This window comes from Cydia amplana, chromosome 18, assembly GCF_948474715.1.
Source record: "Cydia amplana chromosome 18, ilCydAmpl1.1, whole genome shotgun sequence".
Lineage (NCBI taxonomy): Eukaryota > Metazoa > Arthropoda > Insecta > Lepidoptera > Tortricidae > Cydia > Cydia amplana.
The window spans coordinates 198,988-217,377 of NC_086086.1; the positions used below are offsets into that span (position 1 = coordinate 198,988).

General features: G+C 37.4%; 1 protein-coding gene and 1 long non-coding RNA gene across 2 annotated transcripts in view; both read left to right on the forward strand.

The window, feature by feature from the left end:
• LOC134656290 (ankyrin repeat domain-containing protein 29-like) overlaps positions 1-18,390 on the forward strand; it is a 61,329-nt gene that overhangs the window by 40,880 nt on the left and 2,059 nt on the right. Inside the window, exon 8 of the mRNA XM_063511809.1 lies at positions 16,756-16,887. Coding sequence (XP_063367879.1) covers positions 16,756-16,887 — 132 coding nt within the window. The remainder of the gene's footprint in view (positions 1-16,755; positions 16,888-18,390) is intronic.
• LOC134656296 (uncharacterized) lies at positions 5,212-6,369 on the forward strand. Its single transcript, XR_010097503.1, has 2 exons — positions 5,212-5,409; positions 6,338-6,369. It is a non-coding gene; the product is annotated as an uncharacterized LOC134656296 (long non-coding RNA).

An 18,390-nucleotide genomic window follows, 5' to 3' on the forward strand; every position in this document is an offset into this window, starting at 1 on the left:
AATATGTACAACAACGTACAATATGACAGATGTGTCAGGACACGACAGACGGTTGTCCTTATTTTGATTGATGATTTATATGTGGCAATTCCCTATTTCCCGGCCTCTGTACCCTTAACGTAGTGCTACGACTGTAGCTTAATAGCGAATGAATTAAGGTATGGGAGCGGTATTCTGCTTCTAAAATATGTTATAGTTTTCAAATTAATATGATACAATCGCATTTATTGTTACGTGAAAATTTTACTCCGATTCGTACTTATCATAAATCATAACATAAAGCACCAATGAGTGCGAGTCGTGTCAATAAAACTCGATTTTAAACAGAGAATCGGCCCCATATTCTATTACTCAGCCTTAAGGAAGAACTAGACAAGCTCTAAGACTGTTGTACGTCGAATATGTGGTTTAATTAATATTTATATTTTAATATGCTCGCGGTAGTTCCCAGGTAAATTATTACTATAACCGGCGCGTACAACAATAACATTATTTCACGCGAGGTAAATTGTTCACTCCCTGCGGCATCGCGTATTCGGGCGAGAGGGCGTAAATACATGATGAGTCGTAATAAATAGTTACACACATATTTCCAGGAACCGCGGAACCTACCAAATTGTTAATTCATCTCTGATGAGATGTGATGTGATACTCTCAGCTTTATTATTTTATTTTATTGCTCTCTAAGGTAATCTAAGCTTTACTTTAGTGGACAAATCTCCATAGGTAGTGACCAAAAGTAGCATTGTCCTCAACAGGGTGTCTCACGCAGCTTAGCCTGGCACATTGTGGGGACTGCTCAGGCAACAGTTGCATGTTACAAAGTTACACGAGACCAGAGTTTTTTGTATCCGTCCCGTTCACCCTATTTGTTCCATACGTAAGATTATTTATCATTATTTTAATATTTATATCATGACTCGCAGAAAAAACAATTTTGCTCGATTGTTTCACATAGCTATCTAACACACATTACGACCTAGATGTCGCTCTCGGCGTCACTCGCGTCGTCGCGTCATATTTCAGCATCGCCTATTGTTATGCAGTCTGTTTTTGTCCATATGACGTACGTGTCATGGTGGCGCCAACATCCCGTCACAATAATATATCATCCTACACACGTGATTAAAATTTCACGCCTCGCGGCTAGGGCGTATCGCGTATCCTCGGCGGATTGGGAGGCCTGCTCGAACTTTAAGAATACATCTGAGATTTATTTATATTTTATGATTTAGTACCTACCTGTGAACACAATTCTATGTATTCAATTATTGTATATGTAGGTACTAAGTTTAAGTTTATCACGAAATAAAGTTATTTATGATTTAAATCCAACATCATTATTATGTAATTATTCAATATATAGTTACCGAGCTGATTTCGTTTAATCGTGTATTTAATTGGTACCGTCTTTGATATACATATAATGAATAGGTAACATAAATAAAATTGCTCTGGCTTAACCAACTACTAATAAAAAGTGAAGAAACGGTCTAGTTTAAGTATGTAATTTAAATTTAAAGGCGATTGTGGTTATTGAGAAATTTTGTAAATTCGAATTGGCCTCCTTTTGCCTCCAATAAGCGTGACATAATAACGAAATGTTCTCGAGCGGAAAATAACTATGTAAATAGCAAACATCATTTATATTAAAATACCTTCATTTATGAATTCATTTCTGTGAATAAATTTGATTAAGTTTAACGATGAGAAATATTTATGTTGATGGCAGGCAATAATGTCTCGACGAAATAACTAAGATGTTTCTTAGTATTAGTCAATTTAGTCCAAAGAGTAGTATACAGTGTGTGGCCTATAACGCGGGCGAAAAATTAAAACGTAGATTCTACTCCTCAAACAATAAAACTTTTGTTCAACAACTTTTTGAAATTATGTAGTCTTAAAATTGTCCCTTTTTCAAACAAACTAAATAATATTTTCAATGTACTTTAAATTCCGTCTAATTGACATTGCCCGTCAGTCTTGTCACCGTAAAGGCATAATCAATTTCGTAATACATTGCGTCTTCGATTAAATTTTAAAGTGTTTTAAAATACAAATCACAAGTTATTTTTAAAAGTCGCTGAACAAACATTGTTTAGTTTGAGGAGTAGAATCTACGTTTTAATTTTTTGCCCGCGTTATAGGCCACACACTGTATAGTTATTTGTACAACAAGTGATCAAAGTTTGATATTTCTTCGAGTGCTTATTTTGAGTCCCGTGCAAGCGAAAGATTCTATAATAGATTCACGAGCGTAGCGAGTGAATCTAATTTAGAATCTTGAGCGTAGTAAGGGACTCAAAAGCGCACGAGATGTAAATAACTTTGATCTCGTGTAGTACACAACATTTTTCACCTCAGCACAGTGAGAACATACCTATTAGACAACTTGAAAAATGTAATCCTTGTTCATCACTTAATACCTGCACTCATGTTTTCTTAAGATATACAAACAATTAAGTTTAATTACCGCAATGGAACACAAAAACAAAACGTAATAATAAATTCCATTAAAATAATATAGAAATAACAAACATTAACTGACACTTCAAACTTTTTTTTGTAAAAAAAATCTTTGTAAGATACGGTCCGAATTGCGGATACGTACCATTTGTCAACTATGGTAGAAATTCTTAAAAGTAAAATAATTAATTTTGCGTGATGATCTGTGTATTTTTTGAGTTCGTTATTTTAATTGTACAATAAAATACCTAAAATATAGTATTTTATCAGTTTTTATCAAATCTTAAACTTTATTTTTATTTATTAATTATTAAGAATTCATACTCGTACGTGGTTTGGAACGATGCGGTCTGAAGTTTTTCGGGGGTCTATTATAAACCGTGAATATACTGTTGAATGTCGTTTTAACTTTTTTTTGTCTGTTTCTTTTTGCTAACAGTGTGAAAGGGACAGAGATAATAGAACCCAAGTATTTCGAAGTTTTATTAGACCCCGCATGTTGAAATGACATTTGACTATAAAGGTCACTTGAATGTCATTTTGTCTCACTCAGTGAGCAAAATCGCATTTTGCTCACTGTTTTTAAGAATCAAAGTACCCTTGTTCGAGCTGCTGAGGTGAAAATAATATTATACTACTCTTTGGACTAAATTGACTAATACTAAATTGTCCTATATATTATATAGCACAATTTAGTCATGCCTGCAGTGTTGCTGCTATTAAGTATTTACCTGTCTGCACATGATTGGCGCGACAGTATCTCGCGGCGAGATAAACTACCCGTCCCTCTTTAATTAACATAGTTAGAAAAAGACTCGCTTCGAAATACTGTCGCCAATCATATGCAGATACCTACCCTTTCTGTGTCTGAAATAGAAATGAACAGAAGTAAAATACCTACTATAAAAGATTCGTGTGACGGAAGAGGACTACCTTCGTGACAACTTTTGTCGATTTTCTTTATTTATTTACGTATTAACGTTCCATCAAATAATATGTAAAATTATATTAGAATTACATTTTATTAATATGGGAACTTTATACTTTATATATATTCTACAAAGGCAACCAAACAAAATAAAAACATAAAATTGTACTACATTTCCTTCAGAATAAATAAAAAAATAATCGTCTCGCTTAACCGTTTGACAAAATCACTATCACATTTTTTTCGAGTGTACTTAAATACAAGCAGATTTTTTTTTGTGCTTTTTTAGGGTTCCGTAGCCAAATGGCGAAAAACGGAACCCTTATAGATTCGTCATGTCTGTCTGTCTGTCTGTCTGTCCGTCTGTCCGTGTATGTCACAGTCACTTTTCTCCGAAACTATAAGAACTATACTGTTGAAACTTGGTAAGTAGATGTATTCTGTGAACCGCATTAAGATTTTCACACAAAAATAGAAAAAAAACAATAAATTTTTGGGGTTCCCTATACTTAGAACTGAAACTCAAAATTTTTTTTTTCATCAAACCTATACGTGTGGGGTATCTATGGATAGGTCTTCAAAAATGATATTGAGGTTTCTAATATCATTTTTTTCTAAACTGAATAGTTTGCGCGAGAGACACTTCCAAAGTGGTAAAATGTGTGCCCCCCCCCCCCCCCCCTGTAACTTCTAAAATAACAGAATGATAAAACTAAAAAAAATATATGATGTACATTACCGTGTAAACTTCCACCGAAAATTGGTTTGAACGAGATCTAGTAAGTAGTTTTTTTTTAATACGTCATAAATCGCCTAAATACGGAACCCTTCATGGGCGAGTCCGACTCGCACTTGGCCGCTTTTTTGTTGTTATCGCATTCTATTTCGAATATTTCGAGACAAAGCAGTAACATCCCTCGTATCAAAGACTCGCATGTATCAAGAATCTCAAAGACTCGCCTGTATCAAGGATAAACCTAATGTGAAAAAATTCCTTTGTGCCCGGAGCGATGAATGTTTCATCTGGCTGGATATTGAATCTCTAATCGATACTATCATACACGCTACAAATATCTGTCTCATGCACCTGCAGGAAAATAACGTTCAAACTAAAAGAAATGCCACGTGAATAAGAGAACAGCCGGATTTTCAAAGGCATTGTTGTTACCCAAGCTGGATCGGCGGCATTGGCTAGCTCCGTCAACACGTATTTCAACTCGAAAATTCCTCGACATGTTTACCCACATCACCTGACATGTAATTATGTGAGTAACCCGATGTAATACTTATATTTAATTAAGTCTCTCACAGAAGTTTTGTTACTAAAATAAACTACACAACCTCATTTTTAGGGTTCCGTACCCAAAGGGTAAAAACGGGACCCTATTACTAAGACTCCGCTGTCCGTCCGTCCGTCGGTCCGTCTGTCACCAGGCTGTATCTCACGAACCGTGATAGCTAGACAGTTGAAATTTTCACAGATGATGTATATCTGTTGCCGCTATAACAACAAATACTAATAATTTTTAAGAAAAAAAAACCGACTTCTATGCGGCCCGGTGAAAGATTATTGTAGATGGTGAGCTATGTAGAAAAGGAAGCATTTCGTTTCTGTAAGGCTCGCAGTTCTAACCTAACCTAACCCACTTTTGTTCGGTTCTGTGAGGATAGCAGTTCAAACCTAACCTAACCCACTTAACGGCGCATGCGGTGCGGTGTACGGGGGTTTGAGCGGAAGGGGTTTGGCCTCATCATACTTTATACCTACATTTTATGGTAAGTAATCATAGTGGTTTATTTGGTGCCCTATTGATATTCCGAGAAAAATTACGCCGATTTTTGTTTCGCCGACAACGATTCGCCGACGGGTTGTTTGGCAGAGTAACGATTGGCCGAATCTCATTACGCATAATAGTCGTTTGCGAGTGTAGTCAATAAGCAGAACATGGATACGCATATTTACTATTCGTAGAATAATCATTTAGTAACTGTCATAATTACCCGAGAAACCATTGGTCGAAACCATGAACCTATAATATTACGGACAGAGTTTCGCTTACAACACAGCTGTGATTCCAACATCCACCAGTTTCTAAGTATTTACGCGTGACACACACACATTGACAGCCCACATCCACCAGTTTGCCGTCAGACGAATCGAAACGTCATTGAAGTAAACATGTCGAAGAAAAATATAAAATATGCCGGCATACGTAGTTAAATCCTGCTAGAATTGTACCGATCGAAAGAAAAAAAGTCACGGAATAACTTTTCATACTTAAGTTTATCAATTAGTACGTAAAATCACGATAATTTGTTGTTTATAAATTATCAAACTGCAAAACAGGAGTGTGACCAGTAACATGAATAGGGTAATTTCCCGAAAGTAGGGTAATTGATACCCTTCTCATTAAATCATTATTTATTAAGAGATCATTTAGGTAAATGGTTAAATTATTGATTGTGCATTTCAAACTAGGTCGGTATGGTAATTTCCCGATACTAAGGAGCGATACTTAACGTTTGTTTGTTATGTATTATAATTTTTTTGTTGAAAACCAGATATGTTTCAAGTTAAATGTATAAATTAAAAAAACATGACGAACTGATTTCATTGCGATGCTAAATATCATTAGGTATTGAAAATAATGTTTGCACAAAGTAATTGTGCAATATTGCGCATTTTCAAGACCTATAAAATCAGATACGTACACACCTTTTTTATTGTCTAACGTAAAACTGTCCTAATTTTTTATTTTAAATTAAAAAAAAAAACTAGGACGATATTAAAAATAATTGTTTCACCATTAGGGGAGAATTTGTGTTACATGGTAACACTCGTCTACACGCACACATTCAAACCGGCCGCCATTGCAGTGTCACAGTTTGTCTTAGGTGACAGTCCGTCCGTAATATTCTAGGTCCATGGTCGAAACACAATAGGTCGAATGTTCATTTGGCATTAATATTGACTAGCTGAACTTCTCTATTATTTATGACTATACTAGGACATGACTAACCTTTACAACAACTTTTAGTTTGAGTCTGATAAACATGGTTTTAGATACATTTAATTATCTAGTTCCGTTCCGATTTGAGTAATTCTTTTTTTGTTTGAAAGAAGTTACCTTCGAGGTAATACCATAATAATTTTGGTTCTGATCTGATGTTGGAATCCATGAGGAAGTGACGGAACTCCTCAATTTTTAAAGGCATGTGTATTATGATTTCGGTATTTTATAAACTCTTATAATGATTTGTTTTATTAATATGTACATTAACGACCTTTAAACTTTAAATTTAAATTTAAAAGGATTACATATTTTTAAGTTTAAAAATGAAATTACTTTCCATAAGTTTCTCTCAAAGCTGAACTTCGCGACCCCCTTGGACAAGTGCCGCGACCCCCCTGGGGGTCGCGACGCACACTTTGAAAAACACTGTTCTAAAGTAACTCAAGCATTTCCTTCCAAATCCACCAATTTGATGTAGTGCAATTGTAGCCTTACCACGAGTCTGACACTACATATTCGCTAACTGCTTTGTAACTCAGGTATTTTGTAAACATATACTTAACGCATTTATTTTAAAACTGATAATATTTTATATCATCCTTTTGTTTTGAAAATAACGACTTATATGTAAAATGTGAAACGTTATTCGACTAAACATTGCTTAAACGAAACGATTACTCTGCGAAATGGAAATCGTCCAATAATAGTTCTGCTAATTTACACAGAAGCGAACTGAACTGTATGTGAACCAAGAGTCTACGTAACGTTGGTCGACCAAAAGTTACATTTACAAATAAATGACTCTGCGAAACGATGTTCGGCGAATCGTTGTCGGCGAATCGATAATCTGCTAAAAGTTTCTCGGAGAATCATTAGGTACCCGGTTTATTTAGTTTAGGTATCATAGTGGTTTTCCGGGTCAAGGTCCGGGTCTGTGTCCGAGTCCGGGTCCGAGTCCGGGTCTAGTCCAGGTCCGAGTCCGAATCCGAGTCCAAGTCCGGGTCCGGGTCCGAACCGGATCCGGGTACGAGTCCGGATCTGGATCCGAGTCCGGGTCCCAGTCCAAGTCAAAGTCGAAATTCAAAATCACCAAACATGTACTATGCGTCGTTGAAGAGTTCTGTTCTGATCATCATCAGCAGTTCCAGTTCATCAAATGCGACAGTTTTTAATGTTAATGCTTTATTTTATGATGAAAATACAGAAAATTCTATACGTGTGCCTTTAAGATTTGAGGAGTTCCCTCGATTTCTCATGGATCCCATGTTCAGAACTTGAGCTTGACATAAATATGGCTTAAAAACCTAACTTGCTTAACAAACATAACGAAAAGAAAAAATCGCCAAACGCGAGCTATGCGTCGTTAAAGAGTTTCGTTCTGGTCATCATCAGCAGTTACACTTCCTCAAATGTTACTTTTTAAATGTATATGCTTGATTTGTTGATTAAAACACAACAATCACTATATGTATGCCTTTAAGATTTGAGGAGTTCCCTCGATTCCTTATGGATCTCATCATCAGAACTCGAGCTTGGCAGAAATGTGCCTTAAAAACTAAACTTGCTTAACAAACATAACGAAGAGGACAAATCGCCAAACGTGAACTATGGGTCGTTGAAGAGTTCTGTTCTGATATCATCAGCAGTTCCACTTCATCAAATGCGACAGTTTTTAATAAAAATGCTTGATTTTCTGATGAAAATAAAAAAATCTCTATACGCACACCTTTAAGATTTGAGGAGTTCCCTCGATTCCTCATGGATCCCATCATCAGAACTCGAGCTTGACAAAAATGTGGCTTAAAAACTTAACTTGCTTAACAAACATAACGAAGAGGACAAATCGCCAAACGTGAACTATGCGTCGTTGAAGAGTTCTGTTCTGATCATCATCAGCAGTTCCACTTCATCAAATGTCACGTTTCTGAATGTATATGCTTGATTTGTTGATAAAAACACAAAAATCACTATATATATGCCTTTAAGATTTGAGGAGTTCCCTCGATTCCTCATGGATCCCATCATCAGAACTGGGTTTTGACAAAAACGGGACCAATCTGTATGCATATACATACAATCAAAAAAAGAATTTTCAAAATCGGTCCAGTAATGACGGAGATATGAAGTAACAAACATAAAAAAAATAAAAAAAATAAAAAAAAACATACAACCGAATTGATAACCTCCTCCTTTTAGATTTGGAAGTCGGTTAAAAACAGAATAAAATAAAGATTTAAGTGGGGCTCCCATACAACAAACGTGATTTTTGACCGAAGTTAAGCAACGTCGGGCGGGGTCAGTACTTGGATGGGTGACCGTTTTTTTGCTTGTTTTGCTCTATTTTTTGTTGATGGTGTGGAACCCTCCGTGCGCGAGTCCGACTTGCACTTGGCCGGTTTTATTAATTAGGTATTAAGCTACGCTATATTTCTTTAGTCAACATTATCCAGCATTATGCATCAGCAGCAGCATTAGCAGAATAAGCAACAACTTTTCAAAATTACACCTGTGGACACCAAAAATGTACTTATTGCCAAATAAAGCTATTCTATTCTATTATATTCTATATCTGAAAGGGCTCATCAAGCTGTTTCGCGCCAAAGATTAAACTGCAGCCAAGCGAGGGCAAAGTTCGCCGAGAGCTTCGCACGAGCAAAAGCGCAGCGCAGCTCAAAGCTCAAATAAAGCCAGCTTTTAATAGCTCGTCTGGTGTTGGGGCCATTTTATAGACTACTACTTTTTTATTCTGGCAATTTGTATGTTATTTCTACTCAGAATCGCAACCTCCAATCGGAGAAAAGTGCCTTAGGATTTGTTTTCCATTCCGCTACTGTTAAAGTTTTTAATTTATTATTTTATTATGATATCAACATTATCAACATACTTGTATTTCGTTATAACTAAAAAAAGGACACTTTTTCTGGTTTGGGAGCTCAAGATTCTGGGATTTCTGTGGGTAAAGAGTAGGTATCATAATGAATGAAATTAAAAAAACAGCGTTGATTCAATGAAACGGCTCGGTGAAAAATATAAGCGTAGGTAGCAATTACCTATTGTAGTAAAGTTTAAACTATGGGTTTCATCTGCAAAGCGCGCGCAAGTGTCGCCCCTGAGGCCGTACTGCAATAAACGAAAATCAGAAATTTCGATTATTTGCCTCTCTATCGCTCGAATATGCAATATTTAGCGTAAGAGAGACAGATAACCAAATTTCGACTTCACCGGTGCCATAATACAGCACTTTGTAGCCTGAGTTATCCTTTAAAACGTAAACAAGGCCGAGCAAAGCGAGCCACAACTGGGTCAACAAAACTAACTTATAAAGTTATTCAAATTAAACTCGTCGAGAGCCGAGTGCCTTTTACTTCCGCCGTACACAAAACAATCGTAAATGAGTTTTACTTCAATTGCTTGCAGTTGGAGCTTTTAGCGAGGCTACTAGTTTTAAACAACCAAACGAGGAGGTCGATTGTAATTTAACAATTTAGCAAGATAGCTTATTAATGGCTTTATTATTACTTACTTAATTTTACTACTTAATTTTACAGTGCATTGGTGTTAGCTGTAATGCTGTAAAATTTGTTTTCAATAAATATCAAATATCAATATCAAATATCTCGGATGCGTGAACGATCTGCAAGGTCGTATCAAAATAAAAACAAAACAAGTTGCGAAATCTAAATAGAGCTGAGAGTGAAAGTGTAGTTTTTATGCTGAATTTTTCAAAAAATAGCTAACTAATGTCATTAGAAAGCTCAAAATGAATGCCCTGTGTATTTTTAATACCTAAGTATATACTTACGTAATCTTATCTTGTACCTAAATCAAAATTAACTACGAGTAAATCTTATTAAACCCTTATTTTTTAAATTAGTAATAACTAGCATTGTTCGGATCATTAGTGTTCGGATTCTTCTTCTTCTTCATCTTTTATTTTATGGCGGTCTGGCCAAAAGTGTTCGGATTATTAGCCAGTAAATTCCAATCAGCCTTCAAACCGTTTAATGCCAACCTTGTAAAATAATGAGCGTAACCAATAAGTACCCTCCTTGTGCCTCGCCGTAGTCAGAGTAATAAAGGTGCACATGTGCCAGTTTCCATCCCTAATACCTACTTAGATAAACTTTTGTACAAACTTTTAAATCCATAAGCTTTTTAAAAGTTTCACAAGTCTTAAAAGTTGATAGGTACTTTGGCGGACTGCAGGACTTCGACACGTTAAGCCGCGTCTCTACCTTGGCCTGCAAAAAATAATGAATTAATATGTATTTTGGAATAATACCTTACGAAGATCCAAACAAAGAAAGCTTTAACTATGTGTCATAAATAGGCAACAAAGTTACGACACACATTTTATATTATAAATACCTCCTACCTCCTACTTCGAAGGCAGACTTACCGACTAGGTACATAATATTTTTATCACAAACTTGCAACTAGAGTACAGGCGAGCATGGCCTTGCGCAAGTCAACTGAAAATTTAATGCACAACGCGGGTGCCTGCGAAAACGGTGAATTATTGAAACGACCTACAGATTCATATGGCAGATATGACTTTTGCGAAAAAACGAAAGATCGCCCAATTTAAGGATAGACTGTGTACCTTAACTGAGTAAACTGGCATTTGGTGGTTTAGTTTCCTCTCCAGGTCAAAAAGGTCAGATGGCATTTGCGATTAATAACAGTTATTCACCAAAACTTAAAATTCTGTATCCGAGCGGATCCAAGCGTTTTAAGTTCCTATATATTCAGTCGTTCCGAAGCGGGTAAAAAATCAAGTAAACCGGTCTGTTTATTCAGTTTTTACACACTTTTATTTAGTAACAGGTGCATCGGAGTACCGGAGAGCTGGCCTTGCAGGGGTCGACTGAAAGTTTCATGCACAACGCGGGAGCCGGCGAAAATGAATTCAGCCGCCTGGACTCCCTGTTGAATTATTGAAACGACCTTGCATACTCATACGGCAGATATTACACATTCGAAAAAAACCGGCCAAGTGCGAGTCGGACTCGCGCACGGAGGGTTCCGCACCATCAACAAAAAATAGAGCATAACAAGCAAAAAAACGGTCACCCATCCAAGTACTGACCCCGCCCGACGTTGCTTAACTTCGATCAAAAATCACGTTTGTTGTATGGGCGCCCCACTTAAATCTTTATTTTATTCTGTTTTTAGTATTTGTTGTTATAGCGGCAACAGAAATACATCATCTGTGAAAATTTCAACTGTCTAGCTATCACGGTTCGTGAGATACAGCCTGGTGACAGACGGACGGACGGACGGACGGACGGACGGACGGACGGACGGACGGACGGACGGACGGACGGACGGACGGACGGACGGACGGACGGACGGATGGACGGACAGACGGACGGACGGACAGCGGAGTCTTAGTAATAGGGTCCCGTTTTGACCCTTTGGGTACGGAACCCTAAAAACAGTATTGTAATAGGTACGTACTGATACAAAATTGTGATTTTAGATTTCAACTTTTCGAGTAGCCCATCCCAAGTGTTTGTAGAAAACGCCAAACGAAACTTAAATGACGATCACGCGACTTTTCGTTGACACCTGTCATGCCGATTAATTTTTGCATGTCGATAAACGATCTTCATGTAGGTAGTTTAGAAGCATAACCCGGTCTTCGATCTCGCGTATCTGGTTCTCCCGGGAATCGAACGCTGGACTATTGAATACCAGTCCGAGGTCATCACCACTAGTTTCTTTTCCTTGCTAATGAATTTATTTAGATTTTTCATTTTGAGAAAAAAAAAGAAAAATGATTTATCTAGGCATCAAAAATGCATGCAAAAATTACATTTTTAGGTATTATTTTTTTTGCTTTGATCTTTTTAATTATTTTGATTATAGTATGCAAGTTAAAAGATTATGAATTAAAGAGAACAAATTGCAATATCCTTTTTTGTTTAACAACCACGTTTTAATCTTGGCTAAAGTAAAGAACTCAAAAGACTCACGAAATTTAAACCAATTGAATTGTTTTACTCACTGAACTAGCTTCTCACTAAAGCCAACAAATCTTTTGATACTTATAATATATGTCTTACCTACACATTTTAATTGAAATTTATGGCGTATGCAGCAGTGCACAGTGGGCTGACACAAACTGAGCTGTGGCATAGCTGATCAGTAAATGAATATGGTGTAATCTGCGGCGCTTACACGCCCATTTGCTCGGGGTAACATTATCGTGCATAATATAAGCAGAGGTCAAGCGAACAATGTCCGAGCGACGACGCCATGTGCTGAAAGTTTCCGGGCTCTATTTGAGATGAGGGTCGGGTTATTTTCTTATTCCCAAGGATGGCCCATTTAGGGATCAAACCTAATAAATATGGTTATTTTCTTTACGACATATCGCGTTCGGTTTATTTTGTCCACAATCTCTCGGTAAGTGCCGATGTAATCTATGTAAAATAAATTGTATGTATCAAACAAGAAGAAGGGTAATTTTAAGGTTAGTGTACCTATACTTTTTGACATTAAATCCCCGAGTATGTTCTTGTAGTTTAATGTACCTACCTCTCGTCATAAAGCATTTCCTACTCGAACTTATTATACATTGCTAATGCATGAGTGAAACAGACATACAACATGTGACGTAAAGAATGAGCTTAGCGAGTATCCCTTAAAAATATGCGAGCTGCAAAAATGAGTAGAGTATCTATACAAGCCTTTATTTCATCTGTGAAAATGGAAAACAGTGTCACAATAGCCAGTGCAACACAAAGTGCACGTGAATGAATAACGCAGCCTTTATTAGGTATCCTATGTACCTATACCTACAGCAGCATGACTGATGTTGGCAACTTTAATCCGGTAGAGCATGGGTAGAGCTTAGATCTTGAAAACAAAAAAAAAAGTGTTCTGTTAACAGCATAAAGAATGAAAGAGAAGAAGACTCTGGTTTTTGTATGGCTTTAATATAGGTCGCATATAGACATTGAATCCTCAAAAAAACCCTGATCGGTTGATGCCATTAATAAAAACTTGTCATTTATCTATATCCTATTATACTACTCCGAGCTTAGAGTGCGGAAAATTCGCTGCGCCTACAGTTTAGGTACTAGATTATCCTGTCAATTCCTCCCTCAGTGAACGGATCAGAACGGTAATCCATTTAGTATCGGTGCGGCAGGTGCCCACAACCACGTCAATCCCTGCGCGCTGAATATAGCCAATTAAAAGCACCCAATCAACCTACTAGAATTAGATGGTAATAAACCTACACCTACATAACTAAACTAAACTCGTAACAACAGTGGTGTAGCTAGCTAGGCTGTTGTTACCTTCGCCCACGCCTAGGCGTGGGCGAAGGTAACAACACCCATAAAACAATGAAGCAAGTTAACTTAAATTAAATAACTAACTTCTGTGAGTCACAGACGTCACAGGCATACTTACATATTAAATAAATTAAAACGGGTCACTCACGTAACTTAAGTCGAAGATTGCTCACATCACATGTTTCGCTCCATAACATCAAGCATCAGTCATGATTGTTGGATAGATTTATAGGTATCATCTCGTAAGATGTAATCTGTTGGTAATCCTAAATAAAGAAAATAAAATAAAATAACGAGCAGCTTCAATGGGAGCAATCTTCGTCTTAAAAATATGTAAGTGCCCCTTTTTAGAGTTCCGTAGCCAAATGGCAAAAAACGGAACCCTTATGGATTCGTCATGTCTGTCTGTCCGTCCGTATGTCACAGCTACTTTTTTCCGAAACTATGAGAACTATACTGTTGAAACTTGGTAAGTAGATGTATTCTGTGAACCGCATTAAGATTTTCACACAAAAATAGAAAAAACAAACAATACATTTTGGGGGTTCCCCATACTTAGAACTTAAACTCAATTTTTTTTTATCAAACCCATACGTGTGGGGTATCTATGGATACTATGGATAGGTCTTCAAAAATGATATTGAGGTTTCGAATATATTTTTTTTCTTAACTGAATAGTTTGCGCGAGAGACAGTTCCAAAGTGGTAAAATGTGTCCCCCCCCCCTGTAACTTCTAAAATAAGAGAATGATAAAAGTAAAAAATATATATATGATGTACATTACCATGCAAACTTCCACCGAAAATTGGTTTGAACGAGATCTAGTAAGTAGTTTTTTTTAATACGTCATAAATCCCCTAAATACGGAACCCTTCATGGGCGAGTCCGACTCGCACTTGGCCGCTTTTTTAATATATTTAAAATAAGAAAGTTAACCTTTGCCAAGTCAATATAAAACTTAAAATTTAATACTTACAAATATTTAAGACACGCCAGGTTTTTATTAATTTCAAAAAGCGGCCAAGTGCGAGTCGGACTCGCCCATGAAGGGTTCCGTATTTAGGCGATTTATGACGTATTAAAAAAAAACTACTTACTAGATCTCTTTCAAACCAATTTTCGGTGGAACTTTACATGGTAATGTACATCATATATTTTTTTTAGTTTTATCATTCTCTTATTTTAGAAGTTACAGGGGGGGGGGGACACACACATTTTACCACTTTGGAAGTGTCTCTCGCGCAAACTATTCAGTTTAGAAAAAAATGATATTAGAAACCTCAATATCATTTTTGAAGAGCTTTACCCCACACGTATGGGTTTGATGAAAAAAAAAATGTTTGAGTTTCAGTTCGAAGTATGGGGAACCCCAAAAATTTATTGTTTTTTTTCTATTTTTGTGTGAAAATCTTAATGCGGTTCACAGAATACATCTACTTACCAAGTTTCAACAGTATAGTTCTTATAGTTTCGGAGAAAAGTGGCTGTGACATACGGACGGACAGACAGACGGACAGACGGACAGACAGACAGACATACAGACATGACGAATCTATAAGGGTTCCGTTTTTTGCCATTTGGCTACGGAACCCTAAAAAGCGGCCAATTGCGAGTCGGAGTCGCCCATGAAGGGTTCCGTATTTAGGGGATTTATGACGTATAACAAAAAAACTATGTGTACATACATAAAGAAACACATCTTCATTCATACTCACATCGTACATCGTAGTGTACCTTTACTTTACCTACTATTTGTAGGAACTGCAACAGTAACTTTGTAATAGCATATATTTATATGGGATTACAAATTTACTTATGCAGTTCTTAGATCTTTAAAACGTGACTATGGCTTGATAAGCTGAAAACTACTTATGTTTAAAATTTGAAACTTGTGGGTATGCTAGAAGTATGAGATCGAGAATGATGATCGGTGAATGAGTGAGTGAGTGAGTGTGTCAGTGTCGAAACTAAGGAACTTTGACGTACAATAATTCTTAAACTACAAGTTCAAATTTAATGTTTTTGAGAATATATCTAAAGCATGTTAAGCCCTATATGTCACTGAAAATTCAGGGTTCTAGCTTCAGCCAGCACAAAATTACAGGACGTCGAAAATGGCCTGAATCGCTTCGAGAAAAGGATGGTACGGCCGTGCCTTTTTGTTTTGCTCGACTTGGCGGGGGCACTGCCGTGCCCCCAGATATTATATTAAAACATGGAACAAGTTTCTTAAGTAAAAGTTCAGCCCGGGGCGAAGTATATTTTCGTGAGACTTTGCGAGACTAACAGCTATCTTCTAACTTTAAGTTGTTAAACAAATTCATGAGTCTAGTGTAGCTTAAAGGCATATTAAAGGTAGCTTTTGATCTACTGCTTCGCTCATAGTCATAGATAACCTTCTCGAGTCTAATTAAAATGCGTAATATTACTTATTATTCGTGTTGGAGTAGTTACATTACAGCGTTAAACAGTTTGGACTTGCCTGTCAGATTTTTTTTACGAAAGTCGCTGTAAGTTTACAATAGTTATTTGTACAACAAGAGATCAAAGTTTGATATTTCTTCGAGTGCTTATTTTGAGTCCCGTGCAAGCGAAAGATTCTATACTAATACTATACTAATTTAGAATCTTGAGCGTAGTAAGGGACTCAAAAGCGCACGAGATGTAAATAACTTTGATCTCGTGTAGTTCACAAAACTTTTCACCTCAGCAGTGAGAACATATTAGAGAACCCAAAAAATGTATTCCTTCTTCATCACTTACCTCTATTCACTCATGTTTTCTTAAGATATACCAACAATAACATTTTCACCTCAACAGCTCGAACAAGGATACTTTGCTACTTAAAAACAGTGAGCAAAATCGCGTTTTGCTCACTGAGGGAGCAAAATCGCATTTTGCTCATTTTGTGTCACTCAGTGAGCAAAATGCGATTTTGCTCACTGTTTTTAAGTAGCAAAGTACCCTTGTTCGAGCTGCTGAGGTGAAAAGGTTTTTTAAGCACGTCTCACAAATAACCAATTGTTGTTTTCTATTGCAGTGGTCACGCTCTCCGGTGAGCATCGCCGGCGGCGCCTCCGACGGGCCTCCAGAGGGCTTCCGCAGGGCGGCGCGGGGCTCCTTCTCCGCCATCTTAGGGCTGCTCACTGCCACAGCCAACCTCGACCACCAGGTCAGTCTACAGGAGGCTAGCATCGCAGGCGGCGACGGGGCTCCGAGGGGCTCCCGCAGGGCGGCGCGGGGCTCCTTCTCCGCCATCTTAGGGCTGCTCACTGCCACAGCCAACCTCGACCACCAGGTCAGTCTACAGGAGGCTAGCATCGCAGGCGGCAACGGGGTTCCGAGGGGCTTCCGCAGGGCAGCGCGAGGCTTCTCCGCCATCTTAAGGCATTAGGGCTACTCACCTACAGCCAATCTGGACTACCATTACGAATGATCCACATGGAAATATTGCAACATCCCATTCTTTATGAGGAACAAAATTATTCTCTTCCAAAATTAAAACTCCACTATGTCATAATTTTCCGCAACTTGTATAGTGTGTCTGTAATCTAAACACAAGAAGAAGTACTTAGCTCATAATGCTCAAATTTTAAGACTGCTCTAGATGACCCATCTAGGCTAGGTGAGCTCAGATGGAAGTAGGAAGCAAGCGTCTGTTCATATCCGCCGTAATGTCCGCAGTTATCTTCTAGCTATGTACGGTGTGGACCGGTATCGAGGTGAAATAGACAATTCGCTATCAATGTGTTTCTTCTATTACTTATCTACATATCTGGTACTAGTCTGTACTTACATATATTATAGAGAGCTTTTTGATGTCACAATGTATTCCGTTCAAATTGGCATCCTATTAGTGTACGAGTATAAAAATCACTGTACTTACGAAGTAACTTTATTTAATTGCTTGTGTGTATGTAGTGAAACTACAGATCAAGATTATTCTAAAGCCTTACTGTAGGTAGGAGGTGTACACCAACAGCTATTTATTAACTTGTGGCCGATCAATAATTACACTTAAAACCCATCAAAGGTAAAGGAAATTAAGTATTCCTAAAAACAATATAAAAGAAACACGTGTAAGCCCGTAAAAGAAAGTAATTATAAATGCTCTCAAATGTTCGTTTTCCTTATTAGAGCAGATGGTGGACTTCGCAATTTTATCCGCGCGTCAAAGCGGTCAAAGGTAGGTAGGTACCTACTAATAAGTCTTTGAAAAAGAAACTGGTTATTTCTTACCACCATGCGTAGGTACTTTAGTTGCATTACAACGAACGAACGTTGAAACAGAAAAAAGAGAACTTGAACTACGCGTTACGTAACATTGTTTTTTAACCCTTCAGGTACTTTACGCCACATAATTGTGGCCTTTAGGTAAAAAAATGGTCACTTGGTGGTTACGTAACGTTTTACTAGGGGGAGGGGGGGTACAGAAAAACGTTACGGCGCGTTACATGGGGGAGGGTGGGTCAAAAATGTCCAAAAATTGCGTTACGTAATACTTGAACGCTCCCTTATATCAAAAACATAACACACTCTTCAATTGTATTATAATAACTGTAAGGGGCTGTTCATAAATTACGGCATCTATTTTTGACCCCCCCCCCCCCCCTTAAAATCATCGAAAAATCATGCTTCGAATTCATGTCGCGGCCAGTCGCGGGGCGAGGTAATG